The 23,850-nt window shown below is 37.7% G+C and overlaps 1 protein-coding gene across 1 annotated transcript in view; it reads right to left on the reverse strand.

The window, feature by feature from the left end:
• ARHGAP15 (Rho GTPase activating protein 15) overlaps positions 1-23,850 on the reverse strand; it is a 609,293-nt gene that overhangs the window by 505,914 nt on the left and 79,529 nt on the right. The window contains exons 4-5 of the mRNA XM_047722466.1: positions 12,203-12,264; positions 399-486 (exon numbers count right to left, since the gene is read on the reverse strand). Coding sequence (XP_047578422.1) covers positions 399-486; positions 12,203-12,264 — 150 coding nt within the window. The remainder of the gene's footprint in view (positions 1-398; positions 487-12,202; positions 12,265-23,850) is intronic.

The following is a 23,850-nucleotide window of genomic DNA, read 5'->3' on the forward strand; positions in this document are numbered from 1 at the left end:
AGCTTCCCATAGTCTCATCCGTTAAGCATTTATTACTAATGCATTTTATAACATACTTTATAATACATTATTTGAGCAAGTAGCTGCATTTAGTGATCATTTCATAAATAAGAATAAAGCATTTATAAATGGCACCTTAATTTAAAGTGTTACCTTCACATTACTAGATAGCTGCTCACCATTCGTCTCATTCTGTGATTATTCTCCAAATGCACCACTTAATAAAACAGACACTAAGTTCTATTTTCCCTTCATCTGATTAAAAGTTTATTGAGTCATTTCCTCCATCTGCTTTCAGTCGTTGGTAGCTTGGAGGTTTTAGTGTGATTTCTGATGAAACCAAACTTTTAATTCAATAATAGTTCTGTGAAGATAAGAGTAGAAACAGAACTACCTACCATGTTAGACAGAGCCTGCTGCTTAGATTCTTTGTAAAATTCAAGTTTCCGGCTAGAAAGAACAATCCAGGAAGTAGACCAGTTTTTCCTTAGGAAAAAAAAAAAGAAACAAAACAAAACAAAACAAAAAGCGTTATCACTTGAAGAAATCATTCATAGATATTGTATCAGCAACATTTGGAATGAGTAGAGACTGTATTTTTAACTAATCTTCATTAAAGTCTTTTCTTTATTAAAATCTATAGGTGGTATGGAATTTGGGTAACGATAAAGACTTTCTGTAATTTTTAAAAATCATGGCATTTATAGTAAACATTTCTCATTTGGAGATCCTCACAAACCCTTTTTCAAGTTCTAAAACTCCAATTTTTGTGTATCCATGTCCTTGACTTCAGAGTCTGTTTCCACGGAAAGCCAAAAATAGCAAAGTAAAAACAGAAATCAGAATCCCTCCCTTCATTGTTACTTCTTTTCATTGTTCCTGTATATTTCAGAATCTGAAAAACTAACCAGCTAATGTGTCATTGCCTAGTTAAATATATATATATATGTATTATATATTATACATATATACATATATTATACATATATATTATACATATATTATAAATACATATATTATAAATATATATATTATTATATATTATGTATATATATACATAATATATATATATGGTTTTTTTTTTTTTAGAGAAAGAGCAAAAGGAGAGGGAGAGAGAATTGAGCAGGCTGCATGGCCAGTGAGGACCCCTACTTGGGGCTGAATCTTAGGACCCTGAGATCACGACCTGAGCCAAAATCAACAGTTGGTACTTAAACAACTGAGCCACCTAGGTAGCTCCCCAATATTTTTTTAAAATGTTGAACCTCACTAGAAATCAAAGAAATGCAAATAAAAACAGTGAAATGATTTTTCCCTCTTTGCCAATGTAATTGGCAGGAATTAGCAGAAATAATACCAAGGGTTACTGAAAGGGTGTAGAAATGGATTCTCCCATACAATTTTGGTGGGAGAGTACACAAACACATCTTTCTGAAGTGAATTTGGCAATATGCTTTTAAAAAAAAAATCTTTTAAAGTGTGCTTGTCTTTTGACTAAACAAGTCCATTCCTATGAATTTAAGTTTATCCTAAAGTAGTCATCTCACAAGTTGTTAAGGCTGTGGGCACAAGAATGAAATGCACCATTATTTCTTAATCGTGCACCTAAAATATATCTTAAAAGAGTCATTGTATAAATTGCATGTAATAAATTCCTATAATGAAGTAATAAGCCCTATATTATAAGAGAATATTGATATGGGAAGATTTTAATAAAGACCATAATACAATATGTAGTTCATCCTGTTCATTTGTCTAAGAAGTAATTTTTGTATATATCACCTCTATCTTTCTCCCTATCTAAAAACAGTCCTCAAAATGACAAAAAGCATTTCAGGCTTACAGAAGTACTCCCGAGTGCCTAGCACAGAGGAGTCACAGCATACATATTCACTGAGTCAATGACTGAACTCTAGGCATGGGGAAAAAGAGCTGGGTGTAACAATAGTTAAATCAGGTGATAAAAAATCACAGCTTTTGATTTTCCTTTCTATTTCTTGGTGTTTATCAAGTTTCCTGCATTGAGCATGTATTACTTAAGCAATTATACATGTATATTTGTGTGGGGGCACCAGGGTGGCTTAATAATTAAGCCTCTGCCTTTGGCTCAGGTCATGATCCCAGGTCCTGGGATCCAGTCCTACATGAGGCTCCCTGCTCAGCGGGACGTCCACTTCTCCCTCTACCACTCCCTCTGTTTGTATTCCCTCTCTCGCTGTCTCTCTCTGTCAAATAAATAAAAAAATAAATCTTAAAAAAAAAAAAAGAATGCCCTTTTGTAAGTCGCAAAACATTAAAGAGATTAGTATACTCAAGTTTCTATCCATTATATCAAACTGCTGCAGTTGGCTTTGGTTTAACAGTCCAAAATAACTGGATAATTCATCTTATAAAAGTAGTAGAAAAAGAAGTTTACAGAAACACTTTATTCAGGTCACTAAAAACTTACACAAAAATATGTTTAAAATGACCGTTGAAGATCTCTGTGTAGTTATTTCCACTTGCTTCTTAGAATTTTGCGGTTTGGTTGAAAGGACAGTTTTGATTCAGTAAAGTTAATATTTACAACAAGATTAGATTGCTCTTACATGCCTGAAGTTTCTTAACCATGGGCCACTGTGTTAAAACAAACAAACAAACAAACCAACAAACAAACAAACAAAAAAACCCCCGACATGATAAATAGAAACAAAACAAACAATATGTATATTCCAACATACAAATATGAACATTATGTTCTTGGACCCAATTGTCTTCTAATGAAGAGTCATTTTTTCTATCAAACAATGAAAAAGGTGGAAAAACAACAACACAGAAAGCCACATAGACCTTTCCCCTCTTTTCCCCTAGAGCCCACTTTTAGGCACCAGGAGCAGCAAAATGAATCAGAGCAACCATAGCCTTGTCTCTATGCAGGTCATAATATTAGCTGACAGCAAATAGAGAAAAGAAAAACATTGGAAGGACTGCTGGTCTACACCCCTTGTTTTGACAGTATGTGATCAGGGAATATGGAACACCCTCGGACTGATGGAACCCATATTTAACCTGCCTGTTATATTTCCCACTATATTTTTCATCTCCTGGCAGGGAGATACTATACCTTATTTGCTTCTAGTCTATAGCAAGCCCTGGATAAATGGCTCTGATTTGAATCTGTTTCAGATGTTGATCGTTTACAGAACGTATTGGCATTACTCTTCCCTTCCCTAAACTTGGAAATGGAACTGGTTAGAAATGAAGTTGCATGAAATTCAATTATCTCACGGTTCTTTGTTAGAACTTTGAACTGCTATGAAATATTCCCTCGTAGGTGAATGTGATGAACAAGTCAAAGAGGGGAAGACCTGCCGTTCTCAGAACCTTAGTAACATGAATCGCTCTGACACTATATCTACCTGCAGTGCTATTTCATTTTGAATTTATAAATTACAACGTCTCTATGGTGTTAGAATAAAAGTGAAGATTTTCCAATTTGCTTAAAACAATTTTATTTCAAAAGGAAGAAATACTGCTATCAACTTTTTAGATGTCCTAATTTCATTTCAGTTCTTTCCATTCCTTTCAAAAATAAAGATTAACATAAATTATTTTGAGTACCTACTAAAGTTTAATTGCCTAGTAGAAGTTTAGGTCCAGGGTGCCTGGGGCTCAGTTGGTTAAGTGGCTGCCTTCTGCCCAGGTCATGATCCCAGGGTCCTGGGATGGAGCCCTGCATCAGGTTCCCTGCTCAGCAGGGATTCTGACCCTCTTTCTCTCCCTCTGCTTCTTCCCCTCTCCCCCCGCTCATGTGCTTGCTCTCTCTCTCTCTCTCTCTCAAATAAATAAATAAATAAATAATTTAATTTTAATTTTATTTATATTTATTTTAGTCTTTTATATTTATTATATATTATATATTATCTATATTTGATAAATATATATTTATTATTTTTATATTTTTTATATTTATTTAGAAGATCAATTATTATTTTTTTTAAAGAAGGAGAACTTTAGGTCCACAAGAAAGATAATGAAGATACTAATATGTCCATTTACTAACACGGAAAATGAGGTTCCCAGAGTTTAGGTAACTTACTTCAGGCCAGTCAGATTTAGAGTCAAACCCAGTTTCTCTAACTCTGAAGCCTATAATCTGGTCACTAATTTATGCTGTCTTTTTTTAAGAATTAAGCATTACTATATTGGTTCAGGAGACTGTCAATGTCAGATTTCACCATGGTTTTAGCTGAAATGCTCACATTATAAAAGCCAGTGTGTATAGTCTGTGACAAGGTAGAAGCTGTGTAGGTTTCCATATAAACTACTTTACCTGATGTTAATTGGAAGGACAGAGCAAAGGTTCACCACTTCCAGACTCTCCACTTCCCTTAGAAGTTGCACTGATTTAAAGGAATCACGCAAAGCACCATTCAATTCCTCAGAAGAAGCTGGAAGCGGGGGGGTGCTCCTAATGATGCTACCTCGGTGTCTTTTCTGTTGGGGAATTATTCTGGTCTGTGATGAGCCAACTCATCTGCAGTCAGTGAAGATCATACAACCAGGAAGGGAGTCAAAAGCTTATCGTCTAAGAGTGGCTGAGAATTCACTAATGGGAACAACTTTTAACCTATGACTTACATCGGAACCTGACTCTGGGAATGATGTACTCTGGGCATTTGACCACTTGCATCACAATATCTGTCTTGTTCATTCTGCATCCGCTGGGTTTGGTTTGTGCTGCCTCTAGTTCTCAAGATATCAGTGGAAGAGCTTGGTCACCTTGTTACCATAACTCAGGAGCCTCTTGGATGACATTGTCAGCTCTGGAGAGAGCTGTGAAAAGGGTCAATTGGCAAGGTTTTGCCCTGACTCAAACCTTTAACACTTTCTCTCTGCAACTGAATCCTTATAGGTGACTGCTGTCTGCTATATTGAGAGACAACTCAGGAAGTGAGTTACTCCTGCAACCTTTAAGGGCTTAGCCAGAACAGGTGGGTCTCACAGTTTCTGATAAGACATCTAAAATATACCCTTCAAGGATAAAGCGGTTTTCAGAAAGGAGAAAAAGTCTTACTCCCCTATTTCCTTCAAAGATATGGACATCATCGCAAACCTCTTTGAGCTTTTCCACTTCCGAGAACAGTGTCTGACATTTAGTAGGTGCTCATTAAAGGTTTTTGAGCAAAAGAATACATGGACTCTCAAATTTCATATCACATCTCTAGATTTTTCCTGCTCTGTGTTTGCTACTCAGTAACAAGCACTACAAAAGCACGAATCTCCTGTATTTCTCTTCTCTCTTCCTCAGTTCCCTAGGGGTTTAATATGTCATTCCTAGCATTAAAAAAAAACAAAACAGGGGCACCTGGGTGGCTCAGTGGGTTAAGCCGCTGCCTTCGGCTCAGGTCATGATCTCAGGGTCCTGGGATCGAGTCCCGCATCGGGCTCTCTGCTCAGCGGGGAGCCTGCTTCCCTCTCTCTCTGCCTGTCTCTCCGTCTACTTGTGATCTCTCTCTGTCAAATAAATAAAATCTTAAAAACAAACAAACAAAAAAAACAACTATCTATTGCTTCTGGTTTAGTGTATTTTCTTCTAATTTATAATTCTACTGGAAAAGACTGAACTTCTTCCTGAGGTCTTTCTGACCTCTCAGATGTATGTCAGTGAGAGGAGCTATTGTGCAGGCCTTGGTCCCCACTCTGTGCTGGCAATCACACCTGGTATTTTGGCCTTGTTAAGTAATTGAAACGCAAAGTCAGTCACCAGTAGCTATTGAACATCTACCACAGAACAATCAAAATTCCAAGGACTAAATATATAAAGTAAAATAAGAAGACCTCACTGAATTTCCCTTTAACCCACGGGGACACAGGCAAGAAGCATGGAAGCACATGGCACTGGGAGGTGGGTTTGAGACCTCATATTACAGACAAGCAAACTGAAACTTAGTGAGTCTACATCCTACCCAAGGGCATAGAACTCACAAATATGGGAGTCAAGACAAATCTCCTGGACCCTGAAGACCACATTCACACCTATGTAGCCATTGTCTTCAGAGCAGGGGTCATGCAGCTCTCCCTGAGTCATTTTGGGCATGTCTACATGGAGCCTCATCATAGGCTCTGAGAAAGGAAGATAAAGAACTTTTGCCAAACAAGCACTTAAATGTCTTTCTTCTTGGAGCTGGGCCACTTCTTCGCCCGGCTTGGGATGTTGCAGGCCTATCCCCACCTTCCCACGATGGCGAGCAGGTGAATTTATCCATTGATGGGAGCCAATGAATGAATGTTCCACCAACTCTTCGTCAAAACTGTATTGACATTTTTTTTTTTCTATTTTTCCACACAGAGGGAAAAAAAAACACAAACTCTTGGATATATTTAGGGCTAAGGAAGACACATAGGTCAGGAAATATTCAACCTCAGTAAGTCAGAGGTGTTAGGAATAGGTAGACAGTCTCCCCACAAATTGATAGGTAGCAGTCAGGTGAGGGATTGATATTGATACTAGTGATTTAATGCAGGGAACAGATTTCCACTCAAGAAATGCAAGTATTTATCTTATTTTTCTTTTGACAAAAAACAAAAACAAGTCACACTGAAGGTGGGAAAAGGTGCTTACTGCAATTAGAGGGGGAAGAACTAAATTTGAATGACAACTATTTATATGTATGCAATTGGTGGGACATTTCATTCAAGTGAGACACATCACAAAACTTTCCGAAAACAAATCCTCAGTTGTGGAGGTGGGAGGTGGGAGGTGGGAATTGGGGAAATCCCCCCAAACCCAAAAAAAACACAGCCATCAGCCAGGCAGAAAACTCTTTGCATTCTACAAAATGGACACCAGGTGGCAGCACATAATAACAGCAACTTTGTAACTGCTTCTCTGAAGACCTCTTTGATGGAAAACAGTTCCTAAAATATTCATTACAATTATAAGCATTTGTTAGCTTGAGCTCAGGTTTCACACATTCACTTGTTTTATATCCTACACCCACCTCTCCTATTCTTCCTTTAGGTAATGACGGGTGGCCAACCTAAAGTCAGAGGAAAATACAGATGAGACAACTTCATAAATTTCAGACTGTCTTGGGCCACCTGCCTTTGTTATCGGACTTGATCACACTGGACTTGACATGATTCCCACAGCAGTGGGAGTGAAAGTGATTTACTCTAGTAAATCCTGACTGATTGTGGATAAAATCCTTTGGTCACTGTTAAGTGTTCTGACCATTCTCAAACTGGTGGGTTAGGAAATTATTTCTTCTCTCTCATACTCTGAGTCTCTTGTAAATTACTACTGCTAAAAGTGGGCCAAAGAGACCCTGAAGTATAAATATACACATCTCTGTCAGTATTGCAAGAAATGTAAAATCTTGGTACATCCGAAGAGCTATTAGATATTGGGAATTATAACAGAGCATATGTTGGAAATCCTAAGACTAAAGCAAACTTCTACAACGTAGCTTCTGTATTCTGTACTATCCAAATCTTCCCTCCAGTCCTCACTACCGAGCAAAAAAGGAGAGAAAGACAATTCAGCCTGGGAGAATATATTGGGTTCCTGAGCAGAAAGTGCTAAAGAAAAAAATAAGTTCACATTAGCAGGGTACTTTGGCATCATGTTCTAACGGAAGTCTCTTCTGAGAAACAGCTGTTCAAAAAAGAAAGGGAGGAAGGAAGGAAGGAAGGAAGGAAGGAAGGACGGATGAAATTCAGAAAAGAAAAACAAGAGTCTCATACTTCCAGGCTCTGGGGTGAAAATGGGCGCTAGTAGACATAAACACTCTACTACCCTCACTCCTTTTCTTCCCGTACTCCTTTTCTGCTCATCTTTTCACCCACAAGTACTTTCCATGCCCCCAAAGAGTAGAGTAGAGGGATAGCTAGATGTGATCAGATGTACATAGCCACCAGTGAGATGATAAAGGGACAGGCATGAAGTGAAAGCAACAGGCGTGGATGGCGACATAGTGTCCACGCCATCAGGTGCATTTTGTAAATCAAAGTCCTGAAAATAGCTTCTCACTGGGGTCTCACAGAGCTTCGGAGGGGCCTGGGCTGCCTCCTTTTGGAGATGGAAGTCCCAAAATGAAGGAATTCCTAAACTAAAACATAGAAAAGTAAAACGTATTTTCAATGTTAATAATTAAAAAAATTAAAGGTGAGTGCTGAATGTATTCAACTTCCAATCTCGTCTGTGTATCACGTGGTAATTTATAGAACGCCATTTCAAGACAAAGCTAAACTTATGGCCCTTTATGTAAGATATAGCACATGAGTTCTCCTTCCTTCTACCCACTCTTGTTCATATTCAGGGAGAGAGAGGTCCAACTCTTCTCAGAAAGAAAAATATATAAATGAGGAAGACTAAACAAAAAGGAAAAAGGGGGGAAGGAAGGAAGGAAAATAAGAACACAATGCATGGTGGGGATAAGCTTTCGTGGATTTTTGAATAGAAAACTTTATAGAGAGTCATAAAATAATGTTTTCTAAGTGATAATTGAAGCCCTTGGTACTGTAAATGGTATGAAATAACAGGGCAGTTTTTGTATCCTGGCCCTAAGAATCTTTTAGCAAGAGAGGAAAAACTAACTTACTGCAAACGGAGGACCGGGCTAAAATCGGATACTAAGTATACGTACAATAAGGTTTGGGAGAAAAGAGGTTAATACCAGCGATCAATTTTCTTCATTTGTAAAATTGAAAGTGAAATAATAATATAGCCTACCTTGGAGTATCATTTCAGTATTACCGGTGAAGCATTTAACTAAGTACTTGACAGAAGAAGCATTTAGTAATAGTGCTTATTAACTCATTAAACTGTGAAACAGATATAAAATACCTTGATAGTGGGCAAAAGGCAATCAAAAGACATTTATATTAGAAATGCAAAGTATAGCAACTATGGTATACTATTTAATATTTTTTAAATTTTCTAGGGAATAAAAACGACACAATTTTTCAAGGTTATGATTAAACTGACCCTTTTGTTACTAGCTACAAAAACATACCAACTCTTTGGACAAGCAATATGGCAATACATAACATTTAAAAATGCTGATGTGATTTAATCAAGTATTCCAGGCTTAGCATTTATCTTCAAAAAATAAAAGAAACATTGACAAACAATAGGAATTTTGCTACTGTTATATCTATTTTAGAATAAATATATTTAGCATAAATATATTTAGTATAAGACTGGAATCAACTTAAAATTCAAACAAAAGAGGAGTGTAGCAATGGTTTGGTATATTAGTGTCATCCAGCCAGTGGGATATTACATGTTATTAAACATGGTGACTATAGCTACAGCATTAAGTGTTTATTTAAAAAAAAATAATAAATAAAGAGTAAAATTACGGAACAATATGGACCAAAGTTAAAGGTTTTTGGTCACTGGGGACTTTCATCAGCAAGGTAAATAGACAATGAGATACTTGAAAAAGATGTTTACAAAGTCCAAAGTTGATGAGGTATTACTACCTCTATGACATTAGGAGTTCTTTCAAAAATAAAGTGAGAAGATTAATAGAAAATCGTCGAAGTTGACACCTAGGCGATTCTCAGAATGCAAAACCTGACCAACTCTAAGTGGCTGAAGTCATGCTCCGCTGAAATGTCAATGAGAGGAATAAAAATAAATGCAACCATCGACTTGCAAAACTGAGAGTTATATAATGCTATGTGATGAGATGATGGCAGGACAAGCTCCCTTCTGCTTTGCAGGAGTGTGAACTCGTGTGCTCGCTCATTCAGGAGGAAGTTTGGCTGCAGGACTCAGTGGATTTATAAATGTGTATCTTACCACCGAGCAATCCTTCACTCCTGGATATCCGTCCCAGAGACAATAACCTAATGGCTGTGTAAGGAGAGCTATAAGTGTGGCTTATCGCAATGTTGTTTGGGGGAAATGGAAAGAGTTAGGGACAAATAGGGGTCCACTGCTCAGAGATTAGGTAAAATTTGGTATATGTACCCAATGGCAAAATGGGCCCAGTTGGAAGAAGTGAACTCATTTTAAATATATAGATACTGACCCACGTCCAAACACTAACACTAAATAAAAGTAATAAGAAACAGAGTGAAGTTTATAGCACAAAAAGGCATCTGGAATTTAGGACACATTCACATACTCAACAACTACACACTATTTGCTAGAATGCCACACGTATAACCACATCAGCATATGGAGAGTGAATTTGATGAACGTTAATAGTCTACAGGGCACTAAAGTGAGGACTGAAGACTGTGGATAAAATAAAACCAGCTAAGGGTCTCACCCAGAATGATGATAATACAAAGCCAAACACTGAGCAGTAAAATCGACCCAATTCTGTCCCTGATGTTAAAAAAAAAAAAAAAAAAAATAGTAAAATGTATATAGCTTTAAATGAAAAAATCTGAAAGAATGCATAATTGTATGCAAACTGATTGAAATAATAGTGAAATGCAGTAAAAACTAATGTTTATATGAATTTAAACTCGAGCACAAAAATGATTTGCAAACTGATTAAAGTAACAACAAATGAAACAAATACAAAATGATATACACACTGACTGAAACTGCCTAAAAATGTGTTCATGTGAGTTCGTTGGGGAAAGAGCCTTGCTCTGCTCCTCGGCTTTTTCTTGACACCAACCTCAGGAAAAGATTTTATAAGGATGGTTTCTGGGCAAAACAGTTATGAAACTATTTTGGTGGGGCATCATCTTTATTTTCTGGAATTCCTTTCAGTATCTCCTCCTCTTTGACTCATGAGGCTTGAGGCTAACACCACAGCTCTCACCTCCTCTCTCCTTCCAAGCCTCAGTGAACACTGAAGTGGTAACTTAAACAAGTCCTTGGGTCCTTTCCTGCCCCTCTTTAGACTTTATGAGAATGTAACTTGTAAGGTAAGAGAGGGTCATTCTCTTGGGAAAAGTCATTGCTGCATCCTCAATACTACTCCCTTGAGTTGGTATAATTGAGAATGAGGTCCAAGGGAAAGGGGGACACTAGACTGGCTTAGCCAAAGTCAAAAAATCATCCTGTCGCTGTTTCAAGGTCCGACTCCTTAAACCAGTTTATCCACTGGCGTGGGGGACCGGTCCCGTCTCTCCTGGACCCTTCCAGGGAGTGTGGCTGCAGAGTAACTATGCAGAATCAGTGTAGAAGACGGTTCAAGGCCCTGTTTATTATCCCAGAATAAAACCCAATAAAAGCCAAAAATAGAGCTTGTTCTTTAAAATTGAAATAGCTCGGGAGAATTATGGATGATTGTTTTCTCCAGTTTTACTTCCTTTAAATAAAAATATACATACTCCGTTATAGGCAGCAAACAAAAGCATACTTTATGGTCTATTGTTGGCCAGAGTGCCATTCCAGTAATGAATTGCATTATACAATTAACAAGTGTCCCATTGTGTAGCTAATTAGTACTTTCATCCTTTATGGTTTTAACTGTTAATAATACAGTCATAAGTAAATGCCTTGTCTCCCAATTTGAGCACCTTCTACATGTCTTTGTAGCTTATATATCACCTAGCACAAAGCTAAGTACATAATAGTATGTATTCAAGAAATAGGAAACATTCTAAAATGGAAATGATTATTTCTAAAGAACCCATCCATAGAGAATGTCTAGCATCTTTCTCTACCTTTCTGTCAACCTCATTTTTTCCTTTGAGGTTTTTCCCTGGTGCTGTTGTACAGGAATTCTTATTTTCTTTTTCTAATTTCTCTTACCAACTCTGTGTCAATTTCACTTCCAAATGTGGCAATATTCAACTTTTTACCTGACGGATGATTTTATTTTCCTTTAATTTTTCTCAAGTGATTTTTATCTGAGCAAGAAATGTATTTCAAATCCCCCAATCTTCAAAAATTATGCTCCTAGTATATTGTAGGGAGATTTTTATATATTGCAAAATGATTAATCTGTTAATCTTAAAAATCAAGACCCGTTATCTTATCTATTGGCATGCTTTTTAAGATTTCAGGTTCCAGGAGGACAAGAAGCACCTCATTTCATATTATGTGCAACAATATAGAATGTAGTGCTTTATTGGAAAACTGTAATTATATTAAAAATAATGTTAAGCATAGTAATAACAGAGGGAAATATACCAGTCTTGTACCATAGGGCCTTCCTTTCTAAACAACAGCAGTGATACAAGTGGAGGAGATGGAGAACTATCATAGTTATGTAAAAGTGAATGGAGGAACATTTATTACCTTAGTTTCTTTCCACCATCCGCAATTTTAGCTTTCTGCAGATAACCTTCTTTTTCAACCATCTGCAAAAAGAATGCATACATTAAAATGGTGACAAACCCTTATGCATTATTATTTTGAATGAACCTAGGCTTTCCAACAGTCACTGCAGTGATGGAAGTTTCCAGTCATAGAAGCTCATTAATAATGCATATATAGCTTATGGGAAGTGCCTGCAAGATCAAAGTCATTACAAGCCGTTAAATACTACAAAGAGTAATGTGAATGATTTCTTAGATAGTGATACACCTTTACTCACTTTTCCTCCTGGGCATTGAAGTCACTTGTGTACAAAAGTGATTAAAAATGGCAAAACAAAACCAGATTTAATGTCTTCCTTAATTTTACTGATCATCTTCAGAAAAGTTCTTTGTCCCTTCTAATCCTCACCACCTCATGCATCTGCTGAGGCTACAAAGTGGAAAGAATTCAGTAGAACGAAGTATCTGAGCCAGCTGAACCATGAAAGGGCATTTAAAACAGTGACATTTCATGCATTTTGTTCAGGCACCAAGAAACACTGTAGCAGGACTGTTCCATTATCCTCTTCCATAATGTGGGTTTGCTTTCTCTCCTCTTTGTATGCGTTGGCTTTCGTTGCTAATACAGCTGCAAGTTTCTTAAAGGAGATTCAACAATTTGTGATAACTTCACAGAGGTTTTTGTGGAGTTCTAGGCTAAATAAATGTACAATGAGAATTGTGATGAGTTGACTCCCAGCGAAGTCTTTGGTAGGTGTTTTCATTTCTGAGCACCCTATTGCCACTTTCCCGTCTTTTCCACATACCTGTCTCTCAAGTCCTTACCCTGTGTTCCATCTTTTCACTATAGATGAATTGCCCTCAATCTTCCACCCTACCTTAACTGCTAAAAGCTTTTAGAAGTCACCTGCTTAAGGTCAAAGGACCACATTCCCTCAATTCCACCCTGTATGTTTCCTTCCAACTAATACTCCACTCCACCATGTCCCCATCCCAGAACTCCCAAATACATTAAACCTACTTTAAAATTTAATTTGTCTGTCTATTGTTAGAGGGTCCTTCCAAGATTCCTCTGTAATCTCTTCTAGGTGCCCCTGTCCCAGATCCCCATTTTCACTATCATAGCACTTATCGGGTCGTATTATAATTGTCCATTTACAGTAGTGCCCCCTTATCCTCAGAGGATACCAAGACCCCAAGACTCCCAGTGGATGCCCAAAACCTTGGATAGTACCAAACCATATATATATACACTGTGTTCTTTCCTATATATACATACCTGAGATAAAGTTTAATTTATAAATTAGACATAGTAAGAGATTAAAAACAGTAGCTAATAATAAACTGAAGTAATTATTATAACAATATACTATAATAAAGGTTAGGTGAATGTGGTCAAAATATCTTGTTGTGGTATGCTCACCCTTCTTCTTGTGAGGATGCGAGATGATAAAATGCCTACAGGAGGAGATGAAGTGAGGTAAATGATGTAGACATTGTGACATAGTGTTAAGCTACTATTGACCTTCCAACGATATGTTGGAAGGAGGATCGTCTGCTCCTGGAATGCTGTGGACCATAGGTAACTGAAATCGTGGAAAGTGAAATCGTAGATGAGGGGACTACTGTATGTGGCTCTACCTGCACCTGTGCCGTGATTGTACCTTTTACACCCTGATTCCCAGCACCTTCAGTATTTGCTGACACCAATAAACACAATTATAAATATTGTTGAAACAAATTAGGAGAGGCATGAGTGACCATTTTAAAGTTTTTAAAAATCTTTATAGAATATGGAAAAAGCCAAAAAGTCCATCTGTCTATGAAAAGTGAAGGGAAGAGATGGTTGGGGATGAATGAGTTTTCCCAAAACCACTAAAATTTTAACAGTTAATGAATTGGCTATTTACAAGACTCTGATGTGGGTGAGATCTTTTCTGGCTTGTTCATTATTACATTCCTAATACATAGCACAGTATTTGCCTTTTAAAATCTACTTAATGAATACATTTTTAATAAATAATGATGAAGATATTAATAATGATTCCTAGCAAATTATTTCACATATCTACATTTCTGGAAAATTCTATTTCAGCATATTATCTACAGTCTAAAAGAGTCTATAGAGGTCTTTTGGATAATTTTTAGAATCATGATGTTCAATGATATATTTTTGTACTTGGATGCATCTATTTGTTTTTCCCACCTTTTATTCTATGTATGTTGTCTTCTTCTTTTTTTTTTTTTTTTAGTGGCAGAAAATTTTGTTTGTCTACCCCCCAAAACCTCTATAATAAGTTCAGTGTTTAACTCTGGGCATCACTGGTGTCTACAAATGTTTGGAAGAAAGATGTTTTCAGTAGCAATTAGCATCACAGAGATGGTCCCTTTCTTTAGTAATGTATATTGAGAAATTTTGTTGTGTAACCATAGACGAAATTTATTGTTTTATTAAAACGTTCTCCCAATGACAATAAAATAGTTACCAAATTCTGAATTTTCTACTAAAAAGCTACAAACTTCTCAACCCATCATAAAAATCGATGCATGAGCTCTCAACAAAGAGTATTGCCTTCTTCCCCCCCAAAAAACTCACTAAAAGACTACTGGGTGGACATGTAGTGCCCAGAATGTATTATTGACAGACATTTCTTTAAAAAGGGAAGAGAAAAGCAAAAGCAAAAAACTAATACTCTTTCAGGGAAAGACCAATACAAGCAAGCTTGAGATACACACTTAAAAATTCTCTCTCCTCGAATCTATAAGAAATGTTTCTCCAGACGTGCCTGGACCTTTTCAGGATATTGAGATTAAGGCCAGCGGCTGGATTTCTCATGTTAAGATGCTATTGTCGTAGACAATAAAATCAGCACAGTTGTGTCTGCTCATTGTGACATCATTGTCATCAAACAGGCTGAGCCAGTTCCCATGGTCTTGGGTCAATCCATTAAAGTTTCCAGCCATGGACACAGAGAGGCCCCAGAAAAAGGAAAGAGGTGAGTAGCAAGTTAGTTTTCTTCTCCTATGTCATCTTCCAAAGTCCAAGCTGCCTCTCAGGTCATCAGAAGTAGTTAAGAGTCCTGGGATTATGCACCCTTACTACACTTACAACTACCATATATGTGTTTACATATCTACACCTACTGACATGTAGTTACATACATGTACAATCACCACGTGTGTGTTCCCACTTCTGGGATCAGGTGTTCATTTCTCTCAATTGCCTCTTTTATATTTCATGTATCCTCATTCACTCTTTCAACATATTTTCATTTAGTAACATCCCCTGCCCCTTAAATACCAGCTGCTCTGCTCACAATGGAACTGCAAAGATTAATAGGACCTTTTTAATCTTCTGGGGGCTTATGTGCTTGTGAGCATACATGCAAAATACTTGTGTTCTTCTCTTTTGAGGACTGTATAACGTAGTCCCCTCTAGTCATCTCAGTGACTCAGACCAGCTTCTGCGCTGGAAAAGAAAATTCTAACCAGTCTCCCTACACTGAAAGCACAGCATTATTTTAAGTCCCCTGCTGGCAAGCAACAGTTCCATGAGGTAGATTTAATTACTTTATTATTTCTTGTCATAATGCTTTGAAATAACTCACCATGTTTCAGACACTAGAAATCAGTTATTCTGGGAGGCTCATAAGAGCTGAAAGAAGTATTAAAACAAGCAGAAGATTGCTATGTATTTTGTTTGTAGATTTATATATGACTCCATATTAATTATTCTAATTATTTATTCCTTCTCTATGTTAATCCCATCATTTGAAGGGATGATAATCTTTAAACTACAGTTGAGTATGCTGGTCATCTAAGGCTCAGATACTCTTATCTCTAGTAACTTAGAAAATTATGTGTAGCTTTATGTCTAACTTTAGGATACTGTATGCCAAGTTTCAGGCCAACTTAAAGTTCTTTAAAGTACAGGAACCCCCTGAACTTTGTATACTTAAGAAATGTCAACCAATCTTTAGATGCTGAATCTGGCTTCTTGAGCTATTTGTCCAATGTCCCTTAGAAGTCCGATTTAATGTTAAGTGGCAGGGAAGATCAGCAATTTGTCCAGATTGGATGCCAGCCAGTCTGCTAACATTGAAGAAGTACTCAGCAGACACAACTGTGCTGAGATATAGATGAGAAGAATGAATGGCAGTGGGATACCCAGATAGCACCTGTTTATCAACCTAAGTTGGAGGCTATAGACAAGGCGGGAGTGCAGAAGACAACCTTTGATTAATGGTAACAATTGTGGAAGAAAGACCAGCCTGTAACCGTAAGTACAGACACCGCAATTTATTATGTGAAGACTTCATGTTGTTCTCAGATAAAAGAAGTAGAATCAAAAAGAACAGGCTTTCATCTACACCAATCCGCCACAAGAATTCTGTTAAAATGTATCTTTATGAATAGAAATGAACTGAATCGAAGACTTCCCCCAGATTTTGATGAGAAGGGATTGACCTTATTTTTTTTTTTTTTTGAGAAGGGATTGGCTTTCAACACCAGAATCACAAAGCCCTATGCTTCACAATACTTGTTCTGTTGATATATTTAAAGTTATTGTTCTTTTACTCTTTGTTCTGATTCTGTATTCATGGGCAACCCTCTGACTCCTAATTCAGCTTCTGAGGTCCTTTGATGTACAACATGGGTGACTTAAGTAGTCAGTATATCTCCCATTATAAATTTATAAATCAGAGTTATTGTTTATATATCAGCCTCTTATAAATTCAGTTACTATGAGATAGTTCCAAGAGATCCTGACCATTGAGAAATGAAATCTTTCTAGATCCACAAAGCGGAGGCAGGTGCCACCCCTGAACTGGAGTGAGCTTTTTAACGTAGCTCCCCTGTGAAACTTTCTGTATGACTGACTGCCCTTCTTCTCTGAGTACTCTGCATCATCTCTCTATAAGTACAACCCTGAGGCCATCATTTTCAAACAGATGTAGCATTTAATCATTTTCCTATTTATTTTTTTAAAAGATTTTATTTATTTGACAGACAGAGATCACAAGTAAGCAGAGACACAGGCAGAGAGAGAGAGGGGGAAGCAGGCTCCCCACTGAGCAGAGAGCCCGATGCGGGACTTGATCCCAGGACCCTGGGATCATGACCTGAGCCAAAGGCAGAGGCTTTAACCCACTGAGCCACCCAGGCTCCCCAATTTTCCTATTTAATAGTAAAGTACCTGCTATATTTTTTTTCTGAACTTTTTAAAGATCACAGTACTTTGTTGATAATCTTGCTTGTTTGGATGATTTCTACTAAAAATCACACGTCTGGTTGTACCATTTTACCTACCCCCAGATGCTGCTTCTCTTTTTTCTTCAATCTCTTTTTTATTCTCCACTATTCACAGAAGTAGATATTTCTTCTTTTACTGTTTTTTTTTTATCTTTTTAAATTACATTTATTTAAAGTGTACATGATGTATTGATATGCATAGTGAAATGATTATTACTCCAGTCAAGTTAATTAACATATCCATCTCCACACATAGTTACTTTTTCAAATATTTCTTGAGGTGAGAGCACCTGAGATCTACTCCCTTAGCAAATTTCTAGGATACACTGTAATATTAGTAACTATAATCACCATGCTATATATATATTCATCCTAAATATCTCCATTGGCTTTCCTTCTTGTGACATTGTCTTCATGTTGGACCACTCTCTTCTGTGGGATTCATTGCCTACATTTTTCTTCTCAGTCTCCAGTGATTTCTATACTGGCTATAACTTTATTGCAACAACAGATCAACTGACCATGTTTATGGACTTGGAGTGGACACAATCCATTAAGAAGGGAAACGAAAGCAGAGGGGGCAAAATCACCTTAAAAATCCAGCTTATCTGTACATTGTATATAAAGCACTAATTTAAAAATAATTAGATGCTTAATTTTAGAGCTACTTTACATATAGCTCAAGAATGAAATATGGTGTTTGGCCTAACATGAGAACATAATTTACTGTATGTGTACTTTTCAAGCATGGTAAACCAAAATTCAAGTTGGATACAGTGCCTACATGAAAAGGAGAGCAGAATAAAAGTGAAGGAAAATGATTCTCTGTCGTACACGAGCGGTGTCTAGAAAAAACAACTAAGCATTCTCAGAGAGGCTGGTCTTGATTTCAGGTCTCAGAGTTAGGCATGGTTTGCCCATCGTAACTTATTTATGCCCATTAGTATATATGTTGTGCAAGGCTTGCAGGGACATTCTGCCCTTCCCGCTTTCTCGGAGAATGAGAGAACATGTTGGGCTTTGGGGTTCTGCTGAACGTCTTGAACCGTTTTTAAAATGCTGGGTTTGGCAAAGCACATGTTATGTGTTGCCAAGTGCTTTTCCCCATCATTTTAAACCCCTGTGTATTTCAAGGGAAATTTTACCCACATGTCTCTGATTTATTTACCCCTAACTCATCAAAATGTCATCTTGAAAAAGCTGCTATTGGATGTTTAAGAACTCCCGTGGCTTTTTCCCTGAGCCTTTCATCTTGTAACCAATGTGTTTCATTTAGCCTCCACCAAACAAGTCCAGGTTCTGTTTGGGAAACCGGCTGATGAGGGGACTTTCCTGTGTCTCAAGAGTTTTCTTCAGCCTTCTGGAGGCTTTTCTTATATCCCACCTCTCCTTGCTCATCCTCAGTTTCTTTCTTCTTCCCTAAGTTATATTTCTTTGTATCTTTGATTTAAATATGTTGCTCTTTCTTTGCCTGTCCTTGGGATTCAGAAAGGAATGGCCTTCCCAGTTCCTGTCTGGGCAATTTATTAGTGTAATTCAATTGTTTCGTTATAACTTAATTTTGTTCTAGGCAGTAAGGAAGAAAGCATTGCTCAATGTTAATAGCCTTTGTTGTTGGTGGTGTGTGTGTGTTCTTTTTCTCTACTTTAGACTTCAATGAAATTCAAATGTGGATGGGAGATGTTTCTGTAACCTGTTTCTGTCTTTTAATGGTTTGTAATCTCCTTACCATCACCTCAAGACCCTTCATCATCTGAGCACTGCCTTCCTCTCCCTGCACCCCCAACCCATTTCCCTTGTTCACTACATTCAAGGCTAGTATGGCAGTCTTGTAGTTTTTTGTTGTTTGTTTGTTTTTAAAGATTTTATTTATTTATTTGAGGGAGAGGGCACAGACGAGAGTGAGAGGGAGAAGCAGGCTCCCCGCTGAGCAGGGAGCCAGACGCAGACTGATCCCAGACGCCTGGGATCATGGCCTGAGCTGAAGGCAGACGCTCAACTGACTGAGCCACCCAGGTGACTGAGAAAGTCTTGCAGTTTTTTTTAAAAAATGGACTAATTTTGTTCTCACCTCCAGGTCCTTACATTTGCTTTCCTTCCTATTCACAACCTCTTCAAGTTCTTTGCTTGACAAACTGTGTGTCCTGCAATCTCAATTTAAATGCCCCTTTCAAAGATTGCTTTTAAGACTCCTTAATCCAGGCTAGGTTAGCCCTTCTTCATGGGAAATTATTTTTCTGCTGCCACAGCATGTTTTGTAATTTGCATTTAAAGAATGATGCCTTCCTTTATTTGTTTAATACTACTCTTCATTCCTAGGTTGAAGGAATGAAAGCTCCTCAAGAAAGGGACATGACTATCTAGTATGTCATTGCGTACCACAAACTTAGCATAGCGCCTAGCACAAGGATGGCCTCAGTAAATACAGAAATTAATAAAGACACTTCTGTTGGATGAAAGGAAGGGCACAGAAAACAACAACCAGGAGATGGTTTCTATTAGAGTTATTAAATTATATAACTTATTATTAACACACTACCAACTTGAAGGTCTGGGAGGATGTTATTTCAGAAAACCTAATTTTATCTTACTAAAGTCAAATATTGAAAGTATGAAGAGCTTTTGGAAATTTTGTTTGATTTTTTTTTTTAACTATTTAAGGAAAGCACAGCCTGATCAATAGAATTATTCCCCCCAAAGTGGCTGTCCTTTGTTTTAAAATAAGAAAACACTGTATGCTTACAATGTCTTTCATCCTCAAAGCACTCACAAGTATTAATTAATCCACAAAATGATATCTGGCTCCAAAAGGTAGAATCTGAGACTTAAGGTTTATCTGCAAAAGCCTGCTTTGCCCCCAAGCCATGGCAACTTCCTGAGCTCTGTCCTACAAATCCTCCTAGCTCAGGAGGCAGCAGATGATTCTCTAAAACCTGCCACAGGCTTTTGACTCCTGCAGGGTTATCCATAGACTGTCTCAGACTCTTTTGATAAAAATAAAGATGATAAAAATTTAGCATGTTATAAACACAGTTATTTTTGTGGAGCATTTCTTTCAGGGAAAAAGGGAAAGCGCCCTGAAAATAATTAGGTATCATGAACAGTTAGAACGTGAAATATATAAGATTGGGAAACAAATGCATATTAGTATATTTGACGTTTTGTGTGTAAAATCTTTGCTGCATTACAGCACTCGTTAAGCACCCATACGGATTCTCAGAAAATAATTTAGATCTCTTGCATTGATAGCATATGGATCTGTATACCATGTGGCATGAATGACGTCACCTGTCAGTGAACTGGGTGGTCTCTGCCATGAGATTTTAGACTCCAGCTAGAAATGTGTTTTTGCCAGTATTCAAAACAAATGCATTATGCTTCTTTTTAACCATGTTGATCATAATCTACTTCATTAAAGGGAGCACTGAGAGGTGAAGCCTGGCTACTGGAGAGTGATAGCATCTATTGGCGCACCGACCGTGGCAGATTCCACTTTTGTAAAGTGAATCATTTTTTTCTCCAAGGGGTTAGATCTAATGAGATACTTTTGCCAGTTATGCTTAAAGCCAAGGCTTCTCATGATTTCTAGAAAATATTCAGGGGAGTTCTGAAATAAAGAAAATGAGATTTATATAGCAAAAAGTGTCAGATATAAATAAGCTCAAAAACCCATATGGTAAAAATAATGAGTAATAACTCCAACTTAAAGAATTTTATTATTTTCTAAAATGTTTTAATGTATACTAGTGCTTCTATAGTAGCTCATCCTGGTTGGTACTGTTAAGGGAAACTATTGTGAGACCCTCTGGCTGACTCCAGAAGCAATAGTGGGAAGGAAGGGGAGTAGTAGAGATGAAAATAAGGAACATACCAGATTTGTGGGAACAAATATGTGCACCTAGGTAAAACTAATACAGGGTTAGATTAGTCAGATACAAAGAAAACTTCATGGATTTTGGAAAAGAATTCAAGTCTTGGTGTGAATGGTAATGGATAACAAAAAGTTAATCAGGGGGGTGCCTAGGTAGCTCAGTTGGTTAAGCAACTGACTCTTGATTCGGGCTGAGGTCATTATTTCAATGTCATGAGATCAAGCCACATGTCAGGCTCTGAGCAGGGCATGGAACTTGCTTGTAATTCTTTCTCTCCCCCTGTCCTTCCCCACCCAGCCCAGCAGGTTTCAGAGAATTTTTCTCACAGAAAACCTCTACAAATAGCAGGCATATATTTATTAACATCTGAAACAACAATATGATTTTAATACACCTTTCATATCTTATTATTATATCAGTTGACAAACATGTCTTTTCTGACCAAGCCCTATTGTCGAAAGCAATGTAAGAAGAAGTATGGTGTAATAAAGGAAATACAGGTCATGACCCTCTAACTTCTAAGCATTTACAGGGTAACCATGGAACAAGTATATTACCCATAAACTGAGGGTAAAAAATACAAAAGAGTGCCAAGATGAAGTAACTAATGGTCACAGAAAATCCAAGCACTCTGAGGGTAAGAGCCACGTCTTAATCATGTTACCATTCCTAGCTTGAGGGTGTGTTATTTGGGAGTACATAATAAATGGGTAAATCAGGGACTATGAGAGACGTCTAGAGACTTAATGTCACAGAGAACAAGAAGCTACTGAGTGCATTGACGAGGAAAAATGAAGTAATGAAGGTACAGTTTCCAGAAGACCAGTGTGGAATTGCTGAGCAGCATCAGTGGGAGGAGCTCGGTGGAGTCCAGGGGCAGGCTGGGAGCTGCCATCAGAAGCATTTGAAGGCCTGGGCAAGGATGTCCATTTAACCACAAAGAAAAACGTGGGCACCACACCCATAGCAGGCAAACTGCTTTGGAAAATGGTGAATTGCTTGATGGGCCATAGGTAAAATAGAGGATCCAAGAAAGTGCCTTCGAAACCTGGATACACGCTTGTTACTCATAAAGAGAAGCTTGATGGAAAGGGTAACCAGTTTGGGAACAAGGTGATGATGGGTTCAATCTGGGAGAATTCACTTCTGCGATGACGAGGAGACACAGAAGGAAAAATGACTGGCTAGCACTTCAAGAGATAGGATGAGATAATGCAGAGAAAGTACACAAGTATAGATCTGTGTACTACAAACTTGCAAGTAAAAACAAAAGCCATTACTTGTTCCATTTGTACATTAATTTAACATACATTTACTGAGTTCTTACTATGTTCTAACAAGTGTTAGAGTCGTTGGAATGGATTTATGAATGTAGGAGACGGTACCCATGTTCTCACAGAACATTCTAATGAAATAACAAACAAAAAGAAATTGTATTACGCCCAATGGTTGTGAGTTCCATGGGGAAACTTGAACTGGGGTATGAGAAAAGGAGTCTCCTTGGAAATGGTGGGTTTTCTTAATTGTTTATTTGTTTCTAGGGAAATTAGAAAAGACCTATCTTAAAAGGTGATATTTGAGCAGAGGGTCAAAGTAAGTGAAAGAATGAGTCTTACAAGTTTCTGGGCACAAAATGAATTATTTTGTACCAGACAGAGGAAGGCAGGTGTAATGGCCCTGTAAGAGAAGTAAGGAGGTCAACTTGGCTGGAGCAGAATGAACCAGGAGGAGAAGGGAAAGGTGAGGCCAGGGAGATAGCTGACACCTGTAAGGATCTGGTAAGGTGAGCCCTGCATGCATGTCAGCCTTTACCCTGGGAGCTCCTGGAGGCAGAGAGGAATTTGAATCAAGGAGTGACATGACCTAACTTACACTTTTACAAGATCCTTCTGGCTGTTGTCTTGCAAATGAAAAGTAGAAGGAGAGGGTGAAAGCAGCACATCAGTTGGAGGCCATTGCATTAAATCAGGTGAGAGATGACACAGCATAAAGATAGTGAGAAGGGAAAGGATTCTGAATGTATTCTGAAGACAGAGCAAATAGCTTAGCAGATGTTTAAGTTGTGAGAAAAATAGAGGCGGCAAAGATGATTTTAAGAGTTTTTCTTTTTTTTTTTTTTGTAAGATTTTATTTATTTGTCAGAGATAGAGAGAAAGAGAGAGAGAATGCACAAGCAGGGGGAGAAGCAGGCCGAGAGAGAAGCTGGCTCGCTGCTGAGCAGGGAGCTGGATGTGGGACTCGGTCCCCGGAACCTGGGATCATGACCAGAGCCGAAGGCAGATGCTTAACTGACTGAGCCACCCAGGCATTCCAAGATGACTTTAAGAGTTTTGACTGAAGAACCCGGAAGAATGGAATTAGCATCTAGTGAAATGGAGAAGATTGACAGAAGCAAGTTTGGGAGGAAATCATGATCAGTTTGGGATATGTTAAGTTTGAAATATATGTTACACATAGAATTGAATATGCCAAAACGTACAACAACAGCTTTTAGAGCAGTGGT

The sequence above is a fragment of the Lutra lutra genome, chromosome 3 (genome assembly GCF_902655055.1).
Source record: "Lutra lutra chromosome 3, mLutLut1.2, whole genome shotgun sequence".
Taxonomy (NCBI): domain Eukaryota; kingdom Metazoa; phylum Chordata; class Mammalia; order Carnivora; family Mustelidae; genus Lutra; species Lutra lutra.